Source organism: Lentinula edodes (assembly GCF_021015755.1).
Source record: "Lentinula edodes strain Le(Bin) 0899 ss11 chromosome Unknown C8R40scaffold_15, whole genome shotgun sequence".
NCBI lineage: Eukaryota > Fungi > Basidiomycota > Agaricomycetes > Agaricales > Omphalotaceae > Lentinula > Lentinula edodes.
The window spans coordinates 601,816-627,588 of record NW_025764321.1 but is presented as its reverse complement, the minus strand read 5'-3'; the positions used below and the strand labels follow the sequence as shown (position 1 = coordinate 627,588).

The window sequence follows — 25,773 nt, the reverse complement described above, 5'->3', positions numbered from 1 at the left end:
GCGCCGACAACAATCATGATGATCTGGATGACGACTCCGGCGGTTTACCGCGTGGTGAACCTGGTGACCCCAGTGGTCCTGGTGGTCCTGGTGGTCCCGGCGGTCCCGGCGGTCCTGGTGGACCTGGTGGACCTCGTACTCCCATATCTCCTGACATCCCCAACGAGCAACGTGCTATGTTGGAACTCCTCTCGGGGTTCAAGGGCTCCATTGAGACCCTTGGTACCGTCCTCGCCGCTCTCGGCCGCCCCTCTGACAGCTCTGAATCCAAGAGCAAGGTCAAGGAGCCAGAGGTATTCGACGGTTCGGATCCCCGAAAACTCAAGACGTTCTTCGTCAATCTCGCCCTGGTCTTCAATGACCGTCCAAAGTACTTCACCGACCAACGGAAGGTGAACTATACCCTTTCCTATCTCAGTGGGTCAGCCAAAGAATGGTTTGTCCCTGATATTCTTGACCCGGATCTCGACTCGCTGCCGGCCTGGACATCCTCCTTCAAAGCCCTTGTAAAGGAGCTTCAGGATAATTTCGGCGTTTACGACGCCCAAGGCGAGGCCGAAGATTCTCTCGGTAATCTGAAGATGAAGGAAACCGAGAACATCCGGAAATACAATATCCGGTTCAACACCCTGGCTGCTAGTACCAACTGGGATTCTGCTGCCCTGAAATGGGCTTATGGACGAGGCCTAGCTGAATGCATCAAGGACGAAATGGCGCGTTTGCCCGAGCCGGCGATGCTCGCCGATTATCGTCAAGAAGTTCTTCGTATTGACAATCATTATTGGAAACGCGAGGAAACTAGAAAGCATGAGGCTGGTAAGCCTTTTGTTGCTCGGAACCCGAAGAAGGGTTCCTCGGACTTCAAGACTGGTTCTTCTAACCAGCATAACAATTCTCAGCCTTCTGGCTCTTCGGCGCCGTTCACGCCGAAGCCTAAACCCTTCTCTGGTGGTAAGCCTAACAACAATGGTAAGCCCCAGAATTCTTCGAATTCCGGCCAATCCGGCGGTCAGCGCCCCGCGTTCAACCATCTTGGTGCAGATGGGAAAGTCCTTCCCTCCGAGAAGGAAAGAAGGATGAAGAACAACCTTTGTCTCTTCTGCGGTGGTAAGCATCAGATTGCTGACTGCAATAAGCGAAAGGCCCGAGAATCGAAGGGCCGTGCTGCCGAGGTTGAAGAAACCCCCGAAGCAACCGTTGAGGTTGTTGAAGAGGAATCGGAAAACTAGTCCGCAGCTCTTGTTCCCCGGTACGAAACGGGAGCTGCGTTGATCAGGTTCGTACCTCACCTGGGGAGTTATATCTCAACGCGTCCGCTCTTTCTTCTATTGAACGATCTCTTGTAATATCATTGACTACTGAATTTCCTTTATCCGATTCGGCTGCGCCGGCCGAACCTATTTCTGCTCTTCTCAAATTTCCTACTCTTGTTGACTCTGGTTCTACTGACTCTTTCATCGATACTCGTTATGTTTCACAAAATTCTATTCCTACGACCAAAATCTCTCCTGTTAATCTTCGTCTTTTTGATGGTTCATTATCTTCTAAACCCATTACCGACATGGCGAATATCGCCGTTCGGTTCCCTTCCGGCGAGCTGCTCCTCTTACCCTTTTATGTTACACATTTAGATTCATCTTGTAAAGCAGTACTAGGTTACAGTTTCTTATCCCGCTACAATCCGTTGATTGACTGGGCATCTCGAAACATTACGTTCCGTAACACTTCACACCTTGATTCTCCACAGACGTCTGTGCCTTCTGCCATCAACCCCGTTGATGCAAAGGTCGCTGTTCCGCTACCGGAACTTTCGCCGTCGGTTTCACCGACAATTCAGGAGACCCCTCCTGGGGACTCACCTCGCTCTCGCTCTCGCTGCCGCTCTTGGACTTCACGGGCCAAGCCCCTTTCGTCCAAATTCCCCTTTGAACCCATCTATTCTTATCCTACGGTCTCTCAATTCGCTGCTCAACTGGAAACTCCGAGGTCGACATTGCACTTGTCAGTGCTGCAGTCTTTAACAGGGCTTGCAAGGACGCTGGTATGGAACCCATTCTACTTCGTGCTATCCACTCAGAGGTCGCGGCCCGCGCCGCCGATCGCTCTTCCACCACTCCTACTGTCCCTCCACTCCATCCTTCTATCCCAGAAGAGTACGCAGAGTTTGCAGATGTCTTCGACGAGATTGCTGCAGATTCACTCCCTGAACATAGACCTTACGACTTGAAGATTGACTTGGAAGAGGGCGCTTCGCCGCCTCTCAGCCGTATTTACCCTTTGTCTGAAAAGGAGCTAGTCGCCCTTAAAGACTTTATTGACAAACAGCTGGCTACTGGTGCCATCACCCCATCATCCTCTCCTCACGGCGCTCCGGTCCTTTTTGTCCCGAAGAAAGACGGCAAACTACGCCTTTGCGTCGATTTCCGTGGACTCAATCGTATCACCAAAAAGGATCGTTACCCACTCCCACTCATATCAGACCTCCTCGACGCTCCGAAAAGAGCTAAAATATACACCAAATTGGATCTCGCTCACGCTTATCATCTAGTCAGAATCGCTGAAGGTGACGAATGGAAAACCACCTTTCGGACCCGCTACGGCTCTTACGAATGGAAGGTCATGCCGTTCGGCCTTACGAACGCCCCTGCGGCTTTCCAGCGGTTTGTTAATGACATCTTCTCTGACATGCTCGATGTTTGTGTCATCGTCTATCTTGACGATATTCTAATCTACTCTGATACGCCAGAAGAACACCGAGAACACGTTAAGGAAGTTCTTCGGCGGATACGGAAACATCGGCTTTACGCCAACCCCGACAAGTGCGAATTCAATATGGATACTGTTGAGTATTTGGGTTATATTCTTTCTCCCGACGGATTGACTATGTCCAAGGAGAAAGTTCAAACAGTTCTAGAGTGGCCGGTCCCGAGGAAGGTTAAGGACATTCAGTCCTTCTTGGGTTTTGCAAACTTCTATCGTCGTTTTATTTATAATTACAGTGATATTGTTGTGCCGATGACTCGGCTTACCCGAAAAGGCGCTTCCTGGATCTGGGACAGCAGCTGTCAAGAGGCCTTCGAAAATCTCAAAATCGCTTTCACTTCTGCGCCAATACTGGCCCATTGGGAGCCGAATCGCCCACTTATCGTGGAAACCGACGCTTCCGATTACGCCATTGCGGCTATTCTTTCCATCCAATATGCTGACGGTGAAATTCATCCTCTAGCCTTCCTTTCCAGAACGCTTCATGCGGCGGAACTCAACTGCGATACCCACGACAAAGAGCTACTGGCCATCTTCGAGGCCTTTAAAGCTTGGCATCACTATCTGGAAGGCTCGGGTGATCCGGTGGACGTCGTCACCGATCACAAGAATCTTGAGTATTTCTCTACTACCAAGGTTCTTACACGCCGACAGGTCCGATGGTCAGAATTTTTACACCAATTTAATATGGTCATTCGCTTCCGGCCGGGGAAACTCGGCGAGAAACCCGACTCGATAACTAGACGCTGGGACGTCTACCCTAAAGAGGGGGATATCGGCTACGCCCAAGTGAACCCTCATAACTTCTGTCCTATATTTACTAACGAACAACTCACTGCGTCTCTTCGAGCTACCTTCTTGGAAGGCCCGGTTTTACGAGCCTCGATTATCATGGATATCGAAGCCCTACACCAAGCCATCATCCTCGCCCTTCCCGCCGACCCGAGCTCCGTTGCTGGTCTGGAACTTGCTAAAGATCCTTCCAATGAACGTTGGAGCTTAGGTAGCGACAAGCTACTATGCCTTGACGACCGTATTTATGTTCCGAATCACGGCGACCTTCGCCTTCAAGTCCTTCGTTATTTCCATGATCATCCACTCTCCGGCCATTTCGGCCAGAACCGCACTCTAGAAGCTGTACGTCGTCAATACACCTGGCCCAAGGTCAGAGACTTTGTTCGTGACTACGTTACCTCTTGCACTATCTGTGGTCGCAATAAGCCCCGCCGTCACCGGCCTTACGGCTTGTTGAAACCTTTGCCGGTTCCGGTCCGACCCTGGGACTCCATCTCTATGGACTTCATTGAGCAACTGCCAATGTCGAATGGCTATACAGCTATCCTCGTCGTCGTGGATCGATCTTCCAAACAGGCTATATTTATTCCAACTCACGACACCATTACTTCCGAACATCTAGCTGAGCTTTTTGTTATTCACGTTTTCTCTAAGCATGGTGTTCCTAATCATGTTACTTCCGATCGTGGTTCCGAATTTGTTTCGGCGTTCTTCCGGGCTCTCGGTAAAGCGCTCTCCATGGAACTTCACTATACCTCTGGATACCATCCGGAAGCCGATGGGCAAACTGAGCGTGTCAATCAGACTCTCGAACAGTACATCAGGATCTATTGTTCCTACCAACAAGATGACTGGTCGCCTTTACTTCCGATCGCCGAGTTCGCCTATAACAACGCTCCCAATGCTTCCACTGGTATTACTCCATTCTTTGCTAACAAAGGATACCACCCAAATATCACCGTTCGGCCCGAGGTCGACATGAAGTCTGATCTAGCCAGAGACTTCGTCGTCAATCTCGATGAACTCCACGTCTTCCTTCGAGAGGAAATCCTTTTAGCTCAGTCTCGTTACAAGGAACAAGCTGACAGAAAAAGAATCTCGCACCCGGAGTTCCCGATCGGCTCCGAAGTATTCGTTCTTGCTAAGCACATTCGTTCTACCCGTCCTACTGAAAAATTCTCAGAAAAATATCTTGGCCCTTTCAAGGTCATCAGTCGACCTGGTACTTTGTCTTATGAGCTCAAGCTCCCAGACTATCTTCGCCGAATTCACCCGGTATTCCACGTCTCACAGCTGGAGCCGGTTACGCCGAACCCGTTCCCGAATCGTACTCAATCTCCTCCACCTCCAATTGAAGTTGATGGTGAAGAGGAGTACAACGTTGCCGAAATCCTCGACTCCAAGCTGGACAGAAGGTATAAACGTTGTCCTCTACGTTATTACATTCGGTGGGCCGGTTACGAAGGTACTGATGATGAGTTCTCTTGGGTTGCTGCTGATGAATTACATGCTGACGAACTTGTACCGGCGTTCCACGCCCGATACCCTCACAAACCTGGACCTTGATCACAAAAAATCATTTTATTCCATTTCCCTTTTTCGCCGCGCTCCGCCGAAGTCTACTTTGTGCGTTTAGAGGATAAACACGATGATAGCAAATTGAGTGTTTATCTCTTTCTCTTAATTGCTTACATTCTCCTTCTATCTACTATTTCACTTATATTTCTTTCACACTTAGACTAATTACACTTCGTACTAATTACTTCTTACGCCGCTTCGCGGCCCATTCGCTTTCCGATTTCAAAATCGAGTTAACATTTTTTTATATATACAAAGTCCAAAAAACAAAATTATATAACGAAGGCAGGGCAACAAGAAGAGTACAAGAAGATGGCCGAAGGCCGATGTCCGATGTCCGATGTTACTCTACTCCGCTCTCTCCTTCCCTTTCTCCGACCGGGCCTTCTTCGGCGCCGGTTCTCCCTCTTCCTCTACCTCCTCCTCTCCTTCTCCATCCTCTTCTTCTCCCATCCTCCTATCCTCTTCTTCCTCCTCACTATCCACGGCCCTTCTCCTCTTCTTCGGCAGCCGCGAAGGTCCTGGTTCCGGCATCTCCGGTGGTGTTTTCCTCCTTCTCGCGGCGTCCGTCATCAACCAGTCCAACTTGCAGTTGATATGGCGGTTGTAGGTGTTGTCCTTCAACTGGCCCTCTCGAAGCTGCCGGTTGTCTGCCAGCAGCTGAGCCATCTGGCTCTCCAAGATCGCCAGGCGCTCGCCGATCGGTTGTCCTCCCCCCTCTCGCTTCACCGTCGAAGGCCGCCCGGAGTACGAGCATCTGACCTTAGCGTCGTGACAGGGTTTGCAAATAATTGAACTCCTCTTGCCAGCCTGCATCTGGCAAGGGATCTTCTTGTTCCTGCATCGTTCGCAGGGAACTCGCTCATCGTCGTCTTCATCGTCATCATTGCCGCCATTACCCTCCGACGTTCCTCTAACTCCCGCGCTGCCGCCTCCTTCTGCCTCTGCGCCTCCTCAGCAGCTTTCCTAGCTGCCTCTTCCTCGGCCTTCTTTTTCGCCGCCGCCGCCGCTTCTCTCGCCTTCATCCTGCGGACCTTCTCCTCCGCCCGCCGGATGGCCTCATCATCGTCTTCTTCCAACTCCTCCTCGTCGTTGTCTACAGTGTCGGCGGGTGGCGGATTTGTCGTTCGGGACCTCGAAGGCCCAGCGGTAGTAGCAGAAGTAACGGTGGTAGTGGTGGTGCGGCTAGCGGACATCTTTTGACTTAGAAGATTTTGGAAACTTGGGTCTTATCGGCGAAACTCGGGGCCTTTTATACGGCAAAACTGCGCACGGACCAGCGAAAATTTTCCTTCGAATTGTACTTGGTGTACGGTGAACCGAAAATTTTCACTGATGACTAACGCCAATTCCCGGTACCAACGGCTTTCAAAAATTTTCCTGCTGACTGATGGGCCAAATCCCCGATGCTGACGGCCTTTAAAATTTTTCTTTGGTGACTAACCAACTCCCGGTATTAATGGCTTTCGAGGGCTCAAGCCTAAGAGGGGGATACTGTCAAGTCCATACCGCGGGCCTCCATTCCGCCGCTCGGTATTCCGAAGATCTGCTTTTATTGTAATCTCTTCCTATTGTTCTTTCTCGCTACACATATCCTTTCGTCCTAGTCTCTCATTATTGTCTTTTACTCTTTCGTTCTAGTCTCTCCTTATTGTCTTTTACTCTACCCTGCAGGTACTACTCGTATAGCTCCTAGTAGTTAGTCTGGCGCTCCGCACCGATGCGCCGCTCCGTAGATATAAATACTGCCTGTACGCTACTGTAGTTCCTTAGTTTAATTATCAACTTAGATCAACTTAGATCTCCCTTCTCAACTTAACTCTTCTCTAAGTCTTCAGGCTCAACGCCTTGGAGTACTCCCTATTATAACCTTAGGACTTAGGCGTCCTCTAGGTTCGCTCCTCGTCATCGGCGATACCGCCGCTCCAACCTGGCTGCTACTTAGCTCCTCTCTCTCTACTCTCGCTCTCCGGGGACTAACGGCGTAACGGCGGTGTTGTTAATAACTTCACTACTGTCCCACTCGTCTTCCGCACTTAGACACCTTGTGACTTTGGCACGGTTACACGGTGTACATGATCTTAACACAGTTGCAATCACATAGCATGCTCACCATCTTGTACAGCTTACATGATCGCATTGTATGTACGCATCCACCGCCCCTAATACGTCTGTGACTAACCCGGTTCGTTAAGTTCCGCTGAAATGGCGTCCTGGTGTCCCGATTGTCTCCAAAAACTTGGGGTTTGGTCTTAGCTATCAGGGGGGCGGCCGTTGTGGGTTCCTCAGTCCTGCAATTACTTGTACTGACAGTTGAATTCGGGTCATGCTATTCGATTAACCCCCACAAGTATCACCCTGGCTTCGTATCTAGCACCTCACCTGTTTCCTGTGACGCCGCATCTTGACTTGCAAATCACGTCCTCTATCATGGAACAGTTGGGCGCCGACATCCTTTCACTTGTCGCCGAGTTTGGTGAGGGTCGCAAGACGTTGGTACATCTTGGAAACACTTCTCGCACATTACATACTACATTGCAACCTCTCTTGTACGTATCGGTTGACTGCAACATGCTGTACGCATTGGCCGCGGATTCGTGGATTGGACAACATACTCACGCACCTCATCCATGTGCAATGGTCGAAGAGGTTGTGTTTGTACTCCCGACAATTTCCCCTGCCTCTGTTGTTTTGCTCCGACGTGCCATGGTCAATCTAGCCAAGTACAACAACGACAAGGCCATTAGGAGCCTTACACTTGTTAGTCCAGATCTGTCCATCGGCGACATCCTTCCTTCGACAATCCCAAATTCTTTGATGAATATTGGACAGATTTCTTTGTCTTGTGCCTCGGGTTCTGTGGATCGTCGGCTTTCGGGTCGCCTGATGGTGAGAATCTAGACATAATTACATTGTTCATGTTTATGGTGCATCGTTTAGGCTGAGTTGACTTCAAAGTTCCTGACCTCTTTTTCGCTGGACCTACAAGCTGTAAAACGACCTGGTGCGTTTTTTCTTACAGCTGACGAGGATTAGCTAACTCCTAGATGAGCAGTAGATTATGCGACAGTGGCGAAATTGTTGCAACATACCGCATACGTTGCGCGTAACCTGCACTGCCTCCTACTGAAACTTGACCAAAAGTTTGTCGAACACCCGCACCAACGGTTGCAGAAGCTCTTAGATTCCGATGATTTTGTCTTCATCGAGCTCAACCTGTTCTTCTTCAGTGACTGCAGGGGTGTCTTCGAACCTTCCAACTTTGTTGCTCGTCATCGCACGCTACATTCATTCATCTATGTCGCTCGCATGTATCGTGGGCTCATCTGTGGTCCCGATGTGCCTGACCTCCAACATTTCGAGGGAGGTGTCTGTGCTGTTAGTCACCTGCTGAGCTACCCTGCTTCTCAATTGAGTTCAGTCGTCATTCGAGGTCAACGACCATCTGCTATTCAATGGCACGACCTTATCAATTCCACATCGCTGTCTCGTTCAGTTGTCACATTGCGACTCCTCACTCGCGGTGGTTTTCTGTTTCGGCATATTGAGACATTGGCAACTGCAGCACCAGGCCTTCAACATCTTTCCTTTTCTCTGTCGCATCAGTGGTGTGCATGGCGTGTATATGTTCGCACTATTTTGCATTTCTCGAATTCACTTTCAATCTGCAGGCCGGCCGACGAATTAACGTATTCAGTGTCTTGCTGTACAACCTACCCAATCTCAAAACACTAGTGATTATGACCTCGGGTGATGCTACCGAAATACGTGATGCCGTTCAAGTGGGCTTGTCTTCGTTGCCGATTCCCAGCCCACTGCAGTCAATCCGTGTTTACTCCCCATTTACGACAGATGCTGGGTCTTTGGCTGTTTTTTCTTGGGTGAGCGGTGGGGAAAATGGCTGCAATAGACCTGAGACATTAACGGCGGACGATTATCAGTCACTCAGGCTCAGTTTCTTCTCATAAATGTGCATGGGTTTAGGGAAAGGCGATGTTTGTATCTGTGTATTACTATGTACAGCTACTGCTACCTTAAAGTCTTTCCGTGGGAATGTGCGCCAAAGTGCTTACTTCGTTCCCCACCATCATGTCGACCAACTTGGCAACATTCCCGAATGAGATTCTGGCCGGCGTAACTTCATACCTCGCAGACGACAAAGCAGCATTGTGCTCATTCAGCCTGAGCTGCAAACACTTTGCTGCTGTTGCCACTCCAACTCTTTACCGCACTGTTCATACTTTAGGTCTACCGACATTGGCTTCCAATGCTCTCCTTCTGTCTCAAATAATGGGACAGAGTCCTGTGTCTTTTGTTAGGGAAATAACTGTGTCTGCTGATGACGAGGAGGAAATCGTGCGTCGATCATTGAAAGGGGCCCTCTTTAACGTCGAACACAACAACTCTCATCGCACCCTTGACTTATTCTCGTACACCTCGGAAACCTATGGTGTTTTTGACTTGTGTGAGGACTATGTTCCTACTTCGCTATTCGTCCGCCACCTTGTTCTGCAGTGCCCTCTGAGTGTGCCGGGTACCGTCAGTCTTCACAATGCGCCTATGTCGAACGAGGTGGGTTGCAGGTTTGTAGTCTGCCTGAAATTCACTCATTCTGTGATTAGCTTAACTTGCTGTCACATACCACGGAGAGTATCACATTGGATTGGACACAGGCAGACAACCCGCGTAGGCTTAATGCTTCTCTATTGTATCAGAGTCCAACTGACCCATTAATGGATCAGCTTCATATTCCGTTATCACCAACCTCATCGCGGTGCTCCCATCTCGACTTCAAAATCTCAAATCACTGGAACTCAATATTCCACCCGTGGTCAGCGATGAGGACGTCCGCGAAATACAAATGGTTTTTGATAGTGAAACAATCAACTTCCCATTCCTAACCTGTTTTGTATTTGGTGAAATTTATGGTGATATCTCACTTACGGCCTTCTTCAGGCGACACCCCGCGATTACTACACTTGGTTATTGTGGTATTTCTAATGAGGGTCAGCTGGTTGACCTGATTCGAGCTGGAAGCGTGTTGACAAATGTGCACTCTTTCATCGGCACTTCGGATTCAGCTGTGGTTGTTGCTACTGCGTTAAGCACGAAGCTTACGGTGTTGACCTTGACTGGCCCCACGGCTGTCTTACTGTTCAGAGATGTGGCATGTCAAGTATTGCAGACGTGCTACTGGTTGCGTGAACTGCGTCTGCCAAGTCCTATTGGTTACGATTCACACGAATTGCAAACAATCAGTGACTATGTACCGGGGCTGGCTGTGTTGAATGTGAGTTTTCTGGATTGTGAATCGGCAGTTACTGTGCGTATAGCTTTGCTTATATGTTAGGTTTTTTTGACGCCTTTGCAGTCTTCCCAACCCGTCGCCCCGAACCATGCTTTTAATTTTTATTCGACTATCTTGCTCTGTTTTACGTCCCTGACGAAAGTCGAGGTCACCCTCTGCACCCCATATTCAAAACGACTGAGGTTGCAACACCGTGATTCGTTTTTACGTGCTCTGCGCACATACCGCAACCCCTCGACACGTTGTCTCTCTGTCGTGATCAGAACCTCTTCTCCGAGCAAGACCCTCTTTGCCTTGGATGTGGTTGATAGTAGTGGGCAGTGTACAACCTAATCGGTTCTGCGTCTGTGGTATGTATGTGGCTTACTATTCTGTAATGTGCAGGAGAGACTATTTACTCGCGCCTGTTGACTATACATGTGTCGTTCTTTCATCTTCTTTGCCTCTCGAATGATACATGACTTTTTTTTCATGTCTGCATCAAACCGTTCCATCACATTAGGTCCATGGCCGGCGCCCAGCTCTCAAGCTCAGCGTTACCGGTTCTACTCGTACGCCGGGTGTCAGTGCTTTTACATCGGTTGCTGCCAAAGGCACAGTCAGGTGGATTATTTAGCTTCAGACTAGATTTTTGGAACATGGCGGCCACTAATGCCAACGATTGTTCTCACATTGGCAATTGACGGTAGCTCTCAGTTCGATCACACACCTGTTCATCAGCGCCGTGTGTGCCCGCTGTACACCCCCTTCAAACGGGCGGCCACTTCCAATCGCGCACAACCGGATTCAACGTGTAGGCGTTCCTGTTCCTTTTGAAGCTGTTCCTGTCAATGGTGGCCGTGGCACACTCGGGTGTATTTTTTAGGTTGGAACTTAGTTTTTAGCGGTGTGTGTCTTGGTCTTTCCTTCGAATAATCTGGGCCGAGACTGTACATGGCGGCCACTAACTACTGCTATTGTACGCATATTGGCAAATGACGGTCGCCGTTTGTTCGATCATGCTGCGGTGAATGACCCCTCTGACTATCCGCTGTACACCCCATCTGTTTAGACACCTCTTACAGCGGCGGCCACTTCGTACCGTGCACAATGCAGGTATTTCGGGTCAACATGCAGTCACCCCCTTCAGTATAAAGGTGAGTGTGAATTGCTTGCGTTTAACGACGTTTCGTACACAGACACTGTAGACTGCAGCACTGTGTGTCCACAGTAAGTCATTCATCAATCTTTCAGCCGTCGTTGTAATGCCTACTTTCTACAGTAATGGATCGTTCCGCTCTTGCTTTGCTCCGTTCCAATTTGCATGGTCGGGACACTTACCTTGGCAGTGACTTGAACGTTGCACCCGGCCATGGGGCGTGGGTTGAAGATGATGGCATGCACCGTTGGACCGGTCCTGCAGTCAATGGTTGTGCATCACCGGTTACTTTGGAGATCGTGGCCAAGGTATACACATACGGTAATTATACAGGTATCCTGGGTGGAAGGCGAAAGGAGAATAAGAGCTTCAAGCTCCGTAGCATTCGCCGCACTTTGTGCCTTACTGCCCCGAAAGACAGTGCGTGGGTTGTCTGTTCACTGTTCAAAGTCGTTTCTGATGCGGTCTCTCAGAGATTTTTGCAACTGACTATGCAACAGCTGTGTTGAAGCTCAGTCACCTGGTTAACCTTCAAACTAGAGGAGGGCCCTCTGAGCATTTGTGGCAAAAGGGTACTGCGGAATCTGCAAGTCCCGTTCTACGTGTTGGCAGCTATGTGTTTGCGGTATGACTTTGTTCGTCACTCGGGTGACAACTACTGACAACGCGTGTAGAACTTACAAGCGGGACAACCAAAAGATTGTTAGTAACGTGTTGCAATAGCTGCTATCTGTCTAAGTACTTGTTTTTAGCCCGTATCATGGATGTTGCTCCTGCTGACGAGAAGGATGATGTGCAATGGTTGGAAGTCGCAAATGACTGTTTCTTAACCAGGCTGGATGTCAGGGATCATACTGGGCGTCTTATTCCTGAAGTAGATGTGCAGAGTGCTCTGACTGGTGCTACTGTACTGGCTTCGTTTAACCTGAAGTCTTGGAGGTGGAACAAGGCCAAACCAACTGGGTTTGCCGCCGATCTGGTCAACATCGTCATCCTTTCTAGGTCCGACGCCCTGGCTCCTACAACGCTTCCTGTAGCGTGGCAGCCGATTTCCCCTCTGCCTGCGCCCACTTGGATGATACCGACCGAACGCCGTGATTACAGTGTCGGATCAACGGCGAGTACTGGGGGTGATGGTTTGGCTCTGCCTGTCACCTTGCCACTTTTGAACAGGAAAGTTATTGAGCACGTGCCTCGACGTCGTCTGGACGGGTTGCCGGAGTACCCATTGGCTGCAGAGTACTATGATCGTGGTGGGCAAATGCACGTCGCAGGCCGTCAGCCTATGGTGTACAACACCCCCAATGCCGACCAGAAGAACGCGAGGGATGAACACAGTACTGTGGAGTGCGCGACGGGGTCTATGATGATGGAACGAACTGGTAGTACTGGTATGTTGATCTTTTCTCTTCCACGATGGACACCGAGGCTAACTCGGGAATGAAGATGGTTCAACTGCAACTGCTTGTGGTGTTCCTCCACCTGTCGCGGTTAAGGATATCGAACAATCAAGTGCTGCGGATGCCACTGATAAGCTTCCGGTTCAGCCCAAAACACCTACGTCCTTTGGCGCAAATACAGACGGTACGTGATGCTCATTGCGAGAAGGCTCTCCACTCACAGTTCGTAAGGTGATCCTCGGCGTACTTGCGACCTCAACGAAGTGTGTCCTCAGAGCGCAGTTGGACCTGAACCAGCGCAAGGTTGGAGATTACTATCATCCCATTCCATGTACTAACTACGCCCGTAACTAAAATTTACAGTGGGCGCGGTCTCGTCTGTACAACAAGTAGATACTTACCCGGTGACGCAGCCGGGATCTGAGGTCGTGGGTGAGAGGTCGAAGGCAGTTGGAAAGGTTACCTCATTCACCTTTGAGGAAGAGGGACAGCCGTTGAAAGGTGTGTGTACAGTTCGAATGTGACTGAACGCTGACCAACCGTTTTGCGAGCAGAGCCGGTTAACACCAACGGCAAACGGCGTGCTAGTACACAGAATGCCAAAGCAGGGCCTTCTAAGGTGGCAAGGACCGCGGGCCAGGTGAAAGACTGAGGACCGAGTCGTCTATTTTTATCGATAATGTATGTTCGTGTGGTTTGAACCACTTGTAGTCGGGTTGCGTTGTGATAGAGCAGCTTCGATAATATATGTACTGTGCTTGAACGCTGAAAGGTACGATTTGCACGTGAGATTACCTGTACGCCTCAAGCAAGGTTTGTGTCCCCGGCGGGGACAACTAGTTCTTAAATTTGAATGCCATTTTTAATTTCATCATACACCCACTCCTGCCTTCTATGTTGGTCTCGGTATATTGCTCTTGAAATGGAGCACTCCACCTTTTGGCCCAGTTATGACTTTCCCACTTAGGATGCCAGTGTCTCTTGCATCAAAAAATACATTCTTGATGACTGTGCTGTAAATGTTCCCATTCCTTGTATGTCCACTAATCCCTGTCCTTAGACTGGTTGCCTGCACTCCATCGCCTCTGCTTTCCTTCTTGGCACTAGTTGCACACTTGGCCATTCCTGGGGAGCAGATCAAGTCAGTGCAGTTGCCTGAGTTGAGGAAATGGTTGGAAATGTTCAGAAGCAGTAACATATTCTTTAATATGAGCATAGGAGAATAATAATGCTTCTCTTCAATGTGTCGAAAAGAACTTATTTTGCAGTTTTCATGTATGGAGTACTTATGCTGTGGGAATAACACTTGTAAAATGTGACCAAGCAAGGTGTAGGTCCCCGCAGGGGTACACTAGTTCAAAGCCGTTCAAAGTCAAGCGCCTTCGCCTTGTTTTTGGGCGCCAAAAAGCTTGGTATTGGCTAGCTTCACTCAGCCTTCACCCAAGCTTCACCCGCGAATACCTTGTTAATTATACTAGTGACCGGGGACCAAAGAATTCATCCATTACACCGTAAATATTGGGATATTCTACAGCACTCAGACTCATTATTTAAAAAAATATGTTGAGATCGTCCGACTAGTGAAGCCATTTTACAAAGCAGTCTCTTTGCTTTCGACTATACATACCTGATATATACTGGACAGACGAGTGCAGCGTTTATGATAGCAATTGCTTAAGAGAAGTGACGTGTGTTTCCCTCTTTTGCACGAGGTCAGTATGCAGGACAGAGCTCCTGAGATCAGCTTCAAACTATTGACTAAATCAGCAATAGCGACAAAACATATATGAAAGCGAACCCACCTGCAGAAGCTTATCAGCCTCCCACATCCTAGTGGGCAGATTCTCTAGCGCAACATATACAGCAGGAATGGATTGACAAGCTAACAGCTCCGACTCGTTAGAGCGTAAAATCGCTAGAGCGACCCGGAACAAGACGTCGAGACCGTCGACTAGAAAGACATCCCAAACGCGGAACAATGTCTGCGCATAAAAAGATGAGAACATAGTTGATTGACAGTTGTGGAATGTGTTCACCTCAATAGGAAGACAATCCGTGAAGAGTGATAAGAACCAAGAAAAGCAGATCGCTGGCAGATCTACTCCAAGGTTGTTGAGATGTGCAGAGAGCTTGGGCGTGTACTCCTGTACGTAATCTAGTAGAACAAGAGGACAAGCTCTGGAGGGAAGCAAGGACGGAGAGAAAAATTCCTCTGGAAGAATACGCTCCACTAACGCACAAAGTACCCAAAAAGCTTCTTCTTCGTCAGCATGAACGAGAAGAAGGGTTGAGGTGACGAGGTTCATGCCTTGACAATAACCAACTGCCGGATTGCGACTGCGACGAAAACAAGGCATTTGAGATATTGCATGGACAGGGTGCTACGGAACTCACCAACTGTATGCAGTCAACACTCTTCTTAACTTATCCACCCCAGGACCATCTCCACCGAAGAACATGTTCAAAGGCATCGTCCTCCCCACGTCTTTCTCAATTTCTGCTAAAACACCACCACCAGTGCCCTGCGCTAGGTCCTTCGCAACATCTGCCAACAAGTCTCTAAACAGCCCAGGTTCGCGCATTTCCAGCCCACCACTGCACTCCAACCACAGTTTGCTCCGATACACCAACGGAATACCCTTCCTCACCAACCTCGCAAATTCTTTTCTCTCCTCCTTGTTTGCGGGCAAACCTAATTGAGCAAAGCCAATCAGACCTTCACTGTGATCAAGCTCATCTTCTTCACCGGCATCATATGATTTCACACCCAACCCAAGTAATACTGCGGCACTACTTACAGCCCCTCCACCGTTACTTCCACTAGCACTATTCCCAGCAGCAGACTTCATTGCCTGTGACTGTTGTGAGCGTGCTTTAGCGGTACTTCGTTGCCTAACAAACGCGTCCCAGTCTTTTCTCTGAGCTTCCTGCCGCTGGTCATGTATAGACGTGAGATCATTGAGCAGCCGTCGGACGGTGTTAGGACATGCGTGACGCGGAGTATCTGCGTTGACAGCAAGGATCGATGCAGCGGAGTTGGTCAAGGAAGACGCAATAAGGATTGGGGGGGAGCCAGAAGGGGTGTTTGTTGCATGTGGAAGACCTTTTTGAGAGGATGAACGGGACTTGTTTTTCAATGACCCTTTCTTCGAACCTGCAAGAGATGACTGCGTTGTGGCAATGCTCTTGATACTCTTCCCATCGTCTACAACATCGCCCTCGTTTGATACGATCGTCTTGGGTTCTTTGTCTGAGTCTGGACCATTGCCATCTCCATTACACTCACAACCCTCCTTGACAATCTGAATGCTCTTTTTTGCTTGTCCATCTTGATCCTCATCTTCTTCTTCCGAATCAGGCCACGTGTTATCCTCTTCCCTATCCGCTATCTTAACTCCTGTTAAGCAAGCGGGAGCAGTACATTTACAATGACGTGCCCTCAGGAGGAGAAGGACATCGTACTGACACACATCATACATGAACCCATATCGGTCTGTCAGCAATACCAAACCAGACGGAGACGAAGACCCAGTGGGTGTGCTAGGGGGAAGAGGAAATGAAAGCCTTCTTGCTGAAGCAGGAGCACCCCCAGGTCCAGGACTGACAATGCTAGTATGAGCATTATTAATAGTATTGATGTCGAATCGAAAATTCCTCGATGTCAGTGGAGTGTAGGTACGCGAGAGGTACTGTGTTGGAGGCTTAGCAATAGCTGGGATGATAGACTCTAGTGGGACTGAGGGGGCATTGGGTATTCGATTTTTCCCCCCGCTAGAGACGGGCGAAACGGCACTGATACCACCGTCCTGCGCAGAAGATTTGTTGTTACCCCCTGAGGTTGTGTCATCAATAGCTCCAGCAGAACTAGTCCCTCCAGGAGTGTTACTGGATGCTGAAGCAGGTCCTCCTTTCCGAGGTCGTGTCGTACTTTGCCAGGAAAACCCACCGAATATGGAAGGTGAAGGTAGAGGGACAATGGAACTGACCGTATTTTTGAACCCGCCGCCGCGAGTCGGTTTAGAATTTACCTCCAATGCAGAGCCGAGCCCAAGCGCACGAGAAAGCTTCTTCGCTGCATCACTAGTATGCGGAATCGCATTACTTGCATTATCACCATCGGTGCTAAATGATGCAAACGAAGCTGCGCTGGCGTCAGATATAATTGGGGAATTTACACCTTCCATAATTGGGTGGATATTATTTGTCTTCAACTTTTGACCTTTCGTACGCGCAGGACGAGATTCCCTGAACACCACACCCTCTTCCCTTGCATTCCGTATGAGATCCATTGCCAACGATTTAATCAATGGTCCTGTCTCTCCAGGATCACTGAGAATCGAAGATGGATCGGAAGACATGACTCGAGTAGCATTAGCGATCGCACGGAGTGAAGAGCCTTGAACTGGTGGCCCTGGAGCTGGAAGCGTCGGTGATTCTTCCGAAAAAATCGATTTCGTATTCGTATTCGTACCTAGTGTTGTAGAAGATGTCGTAGTGGATGTCTCTAAACTCGTGTTCATGGACAGCTGTGGTGGAGCTGGCAACACGGGAGATGATACCGCCGAAAAACCAGCAGCAGAAGAACTCACAGTGTTGATCGTGTATGTGGTAGTCGCTGTGTGGGTAGTGTGCGTCGTCCGTACGGACCTGATTGATCGGCCTGACCGTACAGAAACGCCATCCATCAGGAAAACCTCCTCCGGCAAATTTGGCATTAATATTTGGTAATTATTCAAAATCTCGCTAATTGGGCTTATTAACTGGAATTATCAAATTTGTAATTGCTCTCAATAATATTCCAAAAAATTTTCAAAAAGTTATTGGAAAATTAGTACAGATTATTTGGTTATTCAGTTTTGCTTGAAACTTCGAAGTTAGTGATACTAAACACAAGGCATTATACTTACTGTTCCTCCTGCTGATTACTGTACTTTACCCTGGTTCAGCTCATGATGTCTTTGGCAACCTGAAATGATTGATACCTTGACCCAACGTGCATGCTGGTGTAAGACTAAGTTAAAAAAACAACTAAGTGTTAAGCGCTGGTGCGTTGACTCTGCTGAGCGCTGTCGGAGTTTAAATGGAATAATATAATTATAAATGGTTCGATTTTCAATATTTTGCCTGCCTCCTTCACTCTTGTTCATTCACCCACAATGCTGCATGTCCTCATTCTCCAGCCACAATTTCCTGCACCTTATGTCATGGTATGCTTCGTCTTATATTGAATTGTTGCTGGATTTAAGACCTCAAGGTGTGTGCTAGTCTCTATTACTTTTTGCAACTCATATGTATCCAGCTTAACCGTAGTTTCTTGTTGTCATGGATTTCAGTCTTTCAAGGGGGTTTATAGATGTGGTGCGTATCCATTCTCTCCATGTGTAATACAAACTCCTAATGCATTGTAATTTTTCCCTAGTGACTCTCAATAAGTATATGAGTGTTTCGAAGTTGTGTCAGTTTTGGATTTGTACACAATGACTGTAGATACTGAGTATATATGTAGAGTAATTTGAGGTTTTGATTTATTGATTTCTCGGGCTGTAAATAATAGTGTAGTGTACATATGGTTGTAGTAGGGAGTAGTCATTGCGAATAAATGTCTTCATTTTTTTTACTTCATGCTTGGGTTGGAAAAAGATTGACAAATTACGAAACAAACACATAAAATGTGAAGAATTTTTTGGGAAAGTTTCCTATAACTTAGCTCTAATTTCTCCGTAATACTCCGGGAATTAGTCGAAATTATGGTAATTGGGGAGGGGGGCCTGGCTAATTAGCGTATTCACCCAAATTAGCATATTCTAGGTAATTTACATTATTTTGGGTAATTTTGGAAAGTTAATGCTAAATTTCCGGAGGGTGGTTTTCCTGATGTCATCTACTAATGGAGAGATTTCATCCCTTGCTCCAACTACGACAGAGCGAGAGGCAGTGACACTGGTCTGTGGATTACTGGGCGTCGCCGTATTTTCCCCGTCAGCGTAATTAATTGGACTTCGATCGACTTCGGGGAGATTATCTTTCGCGGAGGAAGAAGTCAAGCCAGGATTCAATATTGAAATTCCCAATGTACCAAACACGCTCTTAGCTGTCTTTCGTCGCTGAAGCCGAGGATGAGCTCCTGATCTCGGCACAGGAGTTTCAATAGCAGAGTCCTCCGCAGTGGGCTTATTACTGAGAGAAGCCTCAGTTGTAGAAACAACACGAGACCGGGGTCCACGTTTACCCCATAATGAACCCATCCAGTCGCCGATGGTATTTGTCGATCTGTCCGAGGCAGCAGAGGCAGTACGAGCAGGAATGATGGTGAGTGGTTCGGTTGAGTCATCCTTGGATACATTAGTTTGTGAGGCCCGAGATGCAATAGAACCTGCATCATCGCCTGGGCTGTGTCCGTCGAGATTTGGCGATGAAGGAATAGGTGTCAAAATTGGGTCTGGCGGCACACTACGAGAAAGAGGTACTTGATCTTCAATAGCTTCTGAGATGGAATCCGCAAGAGACTACACCCTTTGTCAGTGATCAATATTGATAGAAATACGGGGTTTGGCGGACCATATGGCTATGCTGCTTTCTCACTCGTGAACGTTGTTCGCCCTCCTCGACATCATTGTTACCGAAAATCTCCTTCACGACACGTCTAGCAATTTCTCTCTCCTTTTCACCCTTCATCTCTCGTGCAAGCTCTTCTGATTTAGCACGTCTGGCATTTTCCTTCTCTATCAATGTTTTCCGGCTCTGTTCAAGCTCAAGCCTGGCTTTTGAGAGATTATGCAGCGCCGCAGAAAGTACACGAAGCGCGGAATGGTAAGGATGTGAAGATACTTCAGCTGGGCTTTCGGAGATGCTGATACTGGAAATGGCAGATTGGATAGCTTCGTCAGAGTATTCGTGCCATTTCGTTGTCAAAACTCGAGAAGTAATGACAGGGTCTATGGCCAGTTCCTGTAAGCTGGCACCGGTGGGATCAACAATATCATTGACAGGTAGATGCTGGTCGTCGGATCCAACAATAATCAGAGGCGCTGTGATTGTCTCCGGCGAAAAATCATCGCTATAGAAAGTTGAAGCTAAAGACGGCCGGTTGGCCCGAAAATGCTCATTGTCCAGTGAGTTCTGCCTATCAGATTTGGCCAGCCTCCGCACACTACCATCCCAGGTATCATTGTCAAACTGGTGCTGCTCCAGCTGGGCTTTCAGTGTAAAGTAGTTTGTCGGCAGTGCATTTTGGGTGGAATAATTGGAAACTCGGTTCCTGCGAGAGCGTGAAGATGAAAGGATCTCATCGGGAGAAAGTGGGTGGGAGTCGACAGGCGTTGAAGATGCTGAAGCTGATATAGATGACATTTGAGGTTATGCTCAGCGCATTGTTGATTACGAGCAAAGGATAATGAGTCTATGTAGAAGCGCCGAATCCATTATTTAGCGCTACAATGGACTCTACGAGAATGTACTTAGATCTATGTACGAGAATGTGGAGCACACAGAATTTGTCCTTAGTGCTACATGAATGCTAGTAGATAGTCATACGATAATTTCTATTTTTCTCCATTTAATGGCATGTTTTTACTTCCCTGATGTCTTTTCTCCTGTCCAACGTTCCCGGCCTTCCCGTCGCCCGATTCAGACCTCTTTCGCTTTAGTCCCTCGCGGCTCTCATATTGTGTAAGAGTCGTGTACAAGTCTTTGTTGAAACCAACGCATTGGTAGATTGCACACTGGACCTTGAGCGTCCCATTATCATACAAGTCTTGTAAACTTTCGCGGGACGGGAAACCAGAATTCGGAGAAGCTCCCGCGGAGTGGACTGCTTCTTCCACAACACAACGAACACTGCGGGGATGAGCCGATTTCCTCGAGGCGAAAATGTGGGTTTTATCTCGAGGTTATGTACAAAAATATGGCAGCAGATATCTTGAAGGAATTGAGCTGATGTTATGGTAAAATTATGAAAAGATAATTTAAAATAAGCATGCCCCCCCGCCAAATTCACGATAGCTTCACAATAATTGCCACACGAAAAGTTTTAAAATTCATGCTCAGGATTTTTGACGAATTTTGGTAAAAATCCTTGCATTTTCTCTTCATTTTCACCGCGAAGACATTGGCTCATCCCCACAGTGGAAGTTGGTCTGGCTGGCACCGGCAAGATATCAGCAAGACAGCGTGACCCATAATGAGTTCGATCATCCTCACATACCATGGAGGAAGGGAGCATCATTCCTGTAAACGCAAGGCTGTCATAGAAGAAGCGCTTATACAAGCCCAAATATTTTAAGCCATATGCAGACTGGGTGAATAACTCTCGAGTTTCCGGATCATGACTTGGACTCTTGTATGAGGGTCCGACTCGAAATTCGGAGTTTGGGATAATTTCTGAAACAAGATGATACCTCAAGTAGTGTTGCTTAGACCCCACAGGTGCAAGTCCTGTAGGTATGTAAAATATAGACTGATCAGACCTGGGTAGAAAACCTCGATATCGGTGATTCAAAATTCATCAATAGATGGTTCTCCTACCAGTGATAACTCGGTGCCTTGAACGAAGCTCCATCAGTCAAGAAGCTAACAGTATGGTACGAGTCAAAGCTGCAGCGTGCTCACTTTTTCTCGGAGAAAATCAAGAACATTGGCATTGTGAGCTGTTGCGGCCGCCAGTAAGGCCCCGGTTTTCGGACGGGGAGAAAACAATGGAAGGTGCAGAACGGTGGTCTTCATCTTATTATGCAGCCCCATAGACTGCAGGTATTTTCGAGGTGAAGAACTACATTTTATTAGCGCGAAATAAATCACATACCTGTGCTTTTATCTACAACATCCATCAGCGCCACATCACCAAAGTTCAGATAGCAGGGATCTACCTCGTCATGCTTTCTGGTGCTTTGTAGTTCCTGATGACCATTATAGTATATTGTTAGTTGTTATGATAAAATTGAGCTTGCCTGTTGCATTTCCTTGTTTTCGTGTTTTAACTTGGCATACTTCTCATGAAGCTGAATTAACGAGTCTTCGAGCTCGTCCACGCGTTCACTCTAGATGCAACTATTGAGGCACGCCCCAGCATAGAGATTACACAGCTTTTACGCACGGCTGCTTTCAATTCTCCCTGTAGTTCCTTTTTCTTTTGTTTTGATTGAGAATATTTTGAAGTGAACTCTGTGATGTGCTCCTTCTAGAGAATCTAAAATTAGAAAACGATTGCCCACTAAATGTATACATACTCTTCCTTTGAGTTCCTCTTGAGCCTTGGTCAATGATACCTCTAGCTTGACCTTACGCTTATTCTACAGGGTCAAGTTGTAATTAGGAAATACGAAATCAGGTTCCTACGCACCGCTGCTTCTAAACCTTCCTGAAACTCTTCAACTTTCGTATTCTAGTGCCAAGGTTGTGAGCGCTGAGCGATGTAGATGCCAGAATGTACCAACGAGGGTTGAGATTGTTGTCTGTCGAAAGGTTTAGATGGCAACTTGTAAGCATCCAGAGCACACTACATACCCTTAGCTCGGCATTCTTTTCTTCCAGTCTAGAAATCTCGTCCGAGATGACTGGCACTTTACTATCCTCGACCGGTTCGTGCTTAGGGCCTGAAAGCTTCATCACATCTTGCGACAGACGCAAGTTCTGTTTTTTGAGGTCTTCGGAGATCTAAAAAATAGAAAGCAGAATGAGGATAGAGACTTTCTAGTATGGAAGGGCGTTGTGCGTACAGCGACAGCACTTTGAAGTTCTATTTCCAGTCTAGTCGCACGACCCTGAGATTCTTTCAGAGCTTGCGACAGTACTTCGACCATCCCGGATTGATCAGGCTTAGGGCTCATAGTAAGTTCTCAACTAGAGAATGAGAGTGGAAGAAAGAAGCGCGCTTAGTAATTAATAGGATACTTAGCCGAGAGCGCGTGAATCTTGTACGCATATACATGCTTCCGAGTCATCACCCAGGATGCTGGCTTCAACGACAGTGTAATTTAGAGAATTGGGCCTAGCTAGTCGAAGATAGCCATCATTTAGTTCGCGAAGAGCATATGTGCTCATGAACCATCAGAATTTTCCTTCGGAGTTCCGAACATCAAGACGGGTGATGAGAGACGCGTTTATCTCGGGATGGGATTTTTTCTTAAAGTTCACTAACACGATCACGCTGCATGCACATGACTAATACTTTCAAAAATTCAATCACTGTGACGATTGAACCTACCTGATAGTCTACGACTATGTAGATAATCCGTCTTGCTCTCTCTAGCATCGAGCGTCTTCATTATAGATTGAACAGCTCAATATGCAAGTGACTCGGGGCTGACTGGGGCAAAAGTCATCACCTGATGTGCAATTCAAACATGAAAGCTTTAACGAGTTATCCTTCAGATCACCTAGTATAATGGCACAGCGTCTTTGTGGTTCAGACCAGAGAGTAACATCTGGCATTCGCTTGGGAGTATTCTTGAGGCTTGTTACTGGTGTGATCTGTCCTACTAAGGTTCGATTCCTTGCCATGTGCGGGCGCCATACGCATTGTAGATCAGCATGAGTCTGGATGAGCACGCTTTGATCTATAAACTTCTCTCTTCTCTCTCATTCGTCGTGCCAATTTACATGCGCTCCTTTCAATGCTCCAGCATCAGGGTGTCTATATTAGACTAGGAGTATCATCTGGCACCGTCATGACATCCTGGTTGGTTCTGAAGAAATTATCTTGCACTTACTCACGCATCCTTTCTAGTTGACAACCAGGATTTTTCTCGCAATATGTCGTTTGCTTTCCATTATCTCCCAAACAAGCGATTCAAATCATCTATGACTTCGAACGTGAAATTACACGGAGATACAGTCAGTAAATTAGGCGAGTACAGATCTGGTATAGATATAGCTACAAATATTTTATTTCCGTGTTTTAAGCAGTTGAATCAATGATAACTGTTGGATTTCCTGACGGAGGTTGGTAAAATGGTATCGTGCGTAGGTTCTCGGGAGAGGGTCCTTCAGCATCCAATTTCTTGCGTGCACGATCAGTCTATGGGACGAGTCAAATGATGTACTGATGATCAGCGTTCATAAGAAGGCGACACAGGACTTACAATTCCTGAAGACGCCATCCCTCGTTCCAATCCCTCAAGCAGAGTACATGCCTTACAGAGGTCATTGCTAGACATATATCCACATCGTTTGCATGTTCCTATGTGACACATGGTGTGAGCGTTTACCATTACCACCAGCAACAACTGGTACCCACGCTGAACCTTTTGGGTCGCCTTGATTTCCTCTCGAACTTCGAAGGCTTCTCCAGAATGGATGATATCGATGATGGCACTGGGACGAGCTGCTTCCAAATCTTTGAGGAACGTACGCGCATGACCTCGATAAGCGTCGGGCGAGTATATGCATTCGGTGGAAAAATAGTCGAGTTTCTTAAAGTAGGCATACCTGTGATGATGGTGAACTGTGAATTTATTCGAAAGGAAGGTGGCAACGTACATGACGATCTCTTTCTCGTATGCGTACTTAAAAGGTTTCGACCGTTTGATTGTATCTTCTCCTTGGGTGACTATTGATGTACAACGACCGAGACGAGCAATATCTCCTCTCATGACTACATTGAATAGTCGATCACTCGCCCGAATTATGGATATGGGCATGAGGACGTACTGTTCATTAGAACCGTTTCTGCAATGTCATCTGCATTGTGACCAGTAACGATGTGATCAACGTTTAGCATTGCGGCACCTCTATCGAGCGCCTGCCGTCTGAATACGCCACAGAAGGTGCAGTTATTCTTCTTGCCAATTTGAGAGACTATTCGGTCCATCGTCCATCCGTATAGTTCGTCATATGATAAGATTTTGAGAGGCATGTCGTATTGTTGTTGGTTTCGTTTTACGGTCTACAGGTTAGATCAGATCGCGATCCAACAAAGATGAATAAAACCCGTTTGAACCTCGAGAGAGTCGTCTCGATATCCAGTTATCCCTTCATCTATGGAAAGAAGGAACAGGTGTAGTCCATAATCGTATCGCTCATTCAATGTCTTCAAAACATATGCCAGGACAGTCGAATCTGAGTAGAGATCTATCAACGCACGGAGCAATGAAGGTGTGGGATGGCGCACCTTTCCCCCCAGAAGCACCAATAGCGACACGATCTCCTCGAGAAAAAAGATTGACCTGAGTGATAGTGTTGTGCACTTCGGTTTCAAATACATAGAAAAAGCAGTCTTTGCAGATTTGCTGACCAGTTTTCGGTCGTTTGAGAATTGCTTTGGCGTTCTGACATAGTGCACAAGCTTTGGGAGGCATTCTGGTAATGGTAAGCGCTGACTTGATCTTTGCGTTGGAAGAGCGCACGTGACTCAGAATGGTCCGTGCGCTATTTTTGGGTATAAAAACAAATGGTCTGCGTCAGGACTCCTCATACTTACCTTGATGGCACAAGCCCCTTCATGTACCCGGGTTTGTGGGCCGTGGAGATCCTTCATAGCACGGCGACCTTGTCCATTCAAAGGGTGTCTGCGGCTTGTATAGGCTCAGGCTTATGCACCGTCCCAATATTTTCCTGTCCCACATCGGCCACTCTGGCTGGGTGGGCTCTTTTTATTTGATGGTTCATCGTCCTAACCCTAAATTAGGGTTAGCTTTGACGCATCAAGTAGTATGCAAGGTTCCAGCTACACTTTTTTGTTTTTTTTTTTTAAACTCTTCATTAACCGCAAGTAAGTAAGTCTAGGTACTAAGGCGCGGGGAGTCACGGAAACAAATAAGTAATATCCTCGTCTGTTGCCTTCCTCCATTCTTCTG

General features: G+C 47.6%; 6 protein-coding genes across 6 annotated transcripts; 2 read left to right on the top strand and 4 right to left on the bottom strand.

Annotated features, from left to right (window-relative positions):
• Positions 1-7,566: 7,566 nt before the first annotated feature.
• On the top strand, positions 7,567-13,634 carry C8R40DRAFT_1069132 (uncharacterized protein; the record flags this gene model as incomplete). Its single annotated transcript, XM_046226081.1, has 21 exons — positions 7,567-8,025; positions 8,077-8,140; positions 8,195-8,744; positions 8,834-9,017; positions 9,121-9,131; positions 9,177-9,492; positions 9,652-9,708; positions 9,759-9,822; positions 9,879-10,426; positions 10,508-10,757; positions 10,947-11,006; positions 11,134-11,296; positions 11,496-11,580; positions 11,632-11,653; positions 11,706-12,002; positions 12,099-12,217; positions 12,257-12,284; positions 12,335-12,973; positions 13,029-13,166; positions 13,346-13,483; positions 13,537-13,634. 21 exons carry the CDS (start codon positions 7,567-7,569, stop codon positions 13,632-13,634), a joined length of 4,290 nt encoding a protein of 1,429 aa, XP_046087044.1.
• Positions 13,635-14,357: 723 nt separating this feature from the next.
• On the bottom strand, positions 14,358-17,785 carry C8R40DRAFT_1102006 (rab-GTPase-TBC domain-containing protein). Its single transcript, XM_046227975.1, has 5 exons — positions 17,454-17,785; positions 15,377-17,399; positions 15,019-15,319; positions 14,785-14,964; positions 14,358-14,733 (listed from the first exon to the last, which is right to left on the bottom strand). The coding sequence occupies exons 1-5, from the start codon at positions 17,695-17,697 to the stop codon at positions 14,641-14,643; spliced, it is 2,841 nt and encodes a 946-aa protein (XP_046087043.1). The 5' UTR covers positions 17,698-17,785; the 3' UTR covers positions 14,358-14,640.
• An 800-nt stretch (positions 17,786-18,585) lies between these two features.
• Positions 18,586-20,478, bottom strand: C8R40DRAFT_1101993 (uncharacterized protein). Its single transcript, XM_046227974.1, has 2 exons — positions 19,541-20,478; positions 18,586-19,488 (listed from the first exon to the last, which is right to left on the bottom strand). The coding sequence occupies exons 1-2, from the start codon at positions 20,330-20,332 to the stop codon at positions 18,796-18,798; spliced, it is 1,485 nt and encodes a 494-aa protein (XP_046087042.1). The 5' UTR covers positions 20,333-20,478; the 3' UTR covers positions 18,586-18,795.
• Positions 20,479-21,906: 1,428 nt separating this feature from the next.
• C8R40DRAFT_1236899 (uncharacterized protein) lies at positions 21,907-23,208 on the bottom strand (the record flags this gene model as incomplete). Its single annotated transcript, XM_046233420.1, has 8 exons — positions 23,184-23,208; positions 22,696-23,126; positions 22,484-22,633; positions 22,414-22,431; positions 22,320-22,361; positions 22,207-22,269; positions 22,074-22,157; positions 21,907-22,017 (listed from the first exon to the last, which is right to left on the bottom strand). Exons 2-8 carry the CDS (start codon positions 22,804-22,806, stop codon positions 21,907-21,909), a joined length of 579 nt encoding a protein of 192 aa, XP_046087041.1. The 5' UTR covers positions 22,807-23,126; positions 23,184-23,208.
• A 404-nt stretch (positions 23,209-23,612) lies between these two features.
• On the bottom strand, positions 23,613-25,275 carry C8R40DRAFT_1146313 (cytoplasmic tRNA 2-thiolation protein 1; the record flags this gene model as incomplete). Its single annotated transcript, XM_046229512.1, has 9 exons — positions 23,613-23,635; positions 23,689-23,783; positions 23,857-23,996; positions 24,061-24,158; positions 24,216-24,406; positions 24,458-24,572; positions 24,629-24,863; positions 24,918-25,036; positions 25,089-25,275. 7 exons carry the CDS (start codon positions 25,273-25,275, stop codon positions 23,877-23,879), a joined length of 1,065 nt encoding a protein of 354 aa, XP_046087040.1. The 3' UTR covers positions 23,613-23,635; positions 23,689-23,783; positions 23,857-23,876.
• A 92-nt stretch (positions 25,276-25,367) lies between these two features.
• On the top strand, positions 25,368-25,606 carry C8R40DRAFT_1101987 (uncharacterized protein; the record flags this gene model as incomplete). Its single annotated transcript, XM_046227973.1, has 1 exon — positions 25,368-25,606. The coding sequence occupies one exon, from the start codon at positions 25,368-25,370 to the stop codon at positions 25,575-25,577; it is 210 nt and encodes a 69-aa protein (XP_046087039.1). The 3' UTR covers positions 25,578-25,606.
• Between the last annotated feature and the right edge of the window lie 167 nt (positions 25,607-25,773).

Bases quoted from the DNA above. Each gene is read 5' to 3' on its own strand.
- C8R40DRAFT_1101993 (XM_046227974.1), bottom strand. From the start codon at position 20,332: ATGTCATCTATATCAGCTTCAGCATCTTCAACGCCTGTCGACTCCCAC. The intron at 19,489-19,540 runs GTCCGCCAAACC...CAAAGGGTGTAG, and splicing joins GAAAGCAGCATAGCCATATG to TCTCTTGCGGATTCCATCTC.
- C8R40DRAFT_1102006 (XM_046227975.1), bottom strand. From the start codon at position 17,697: ATGCCAAATTTGCCGGAGGAGGTTTTCCTGATGGATGGCGTTTCTGTA. The intron at 15,320-15,376 runs GTGAGTTCCGTA...TTTTCGTCGCAG, and splicing joins GTGTTGACTGCATACAGTTG to TCGCAATCCGGCAGTTGGTT. The intron at 14,734-14,784 runs GTGGGTTCGCTT...TTTAGTCAATAG, and splicing joins AGGCTGATAAGCTTCTGCAG to TTTGAAGCTGATCTCAGGAG.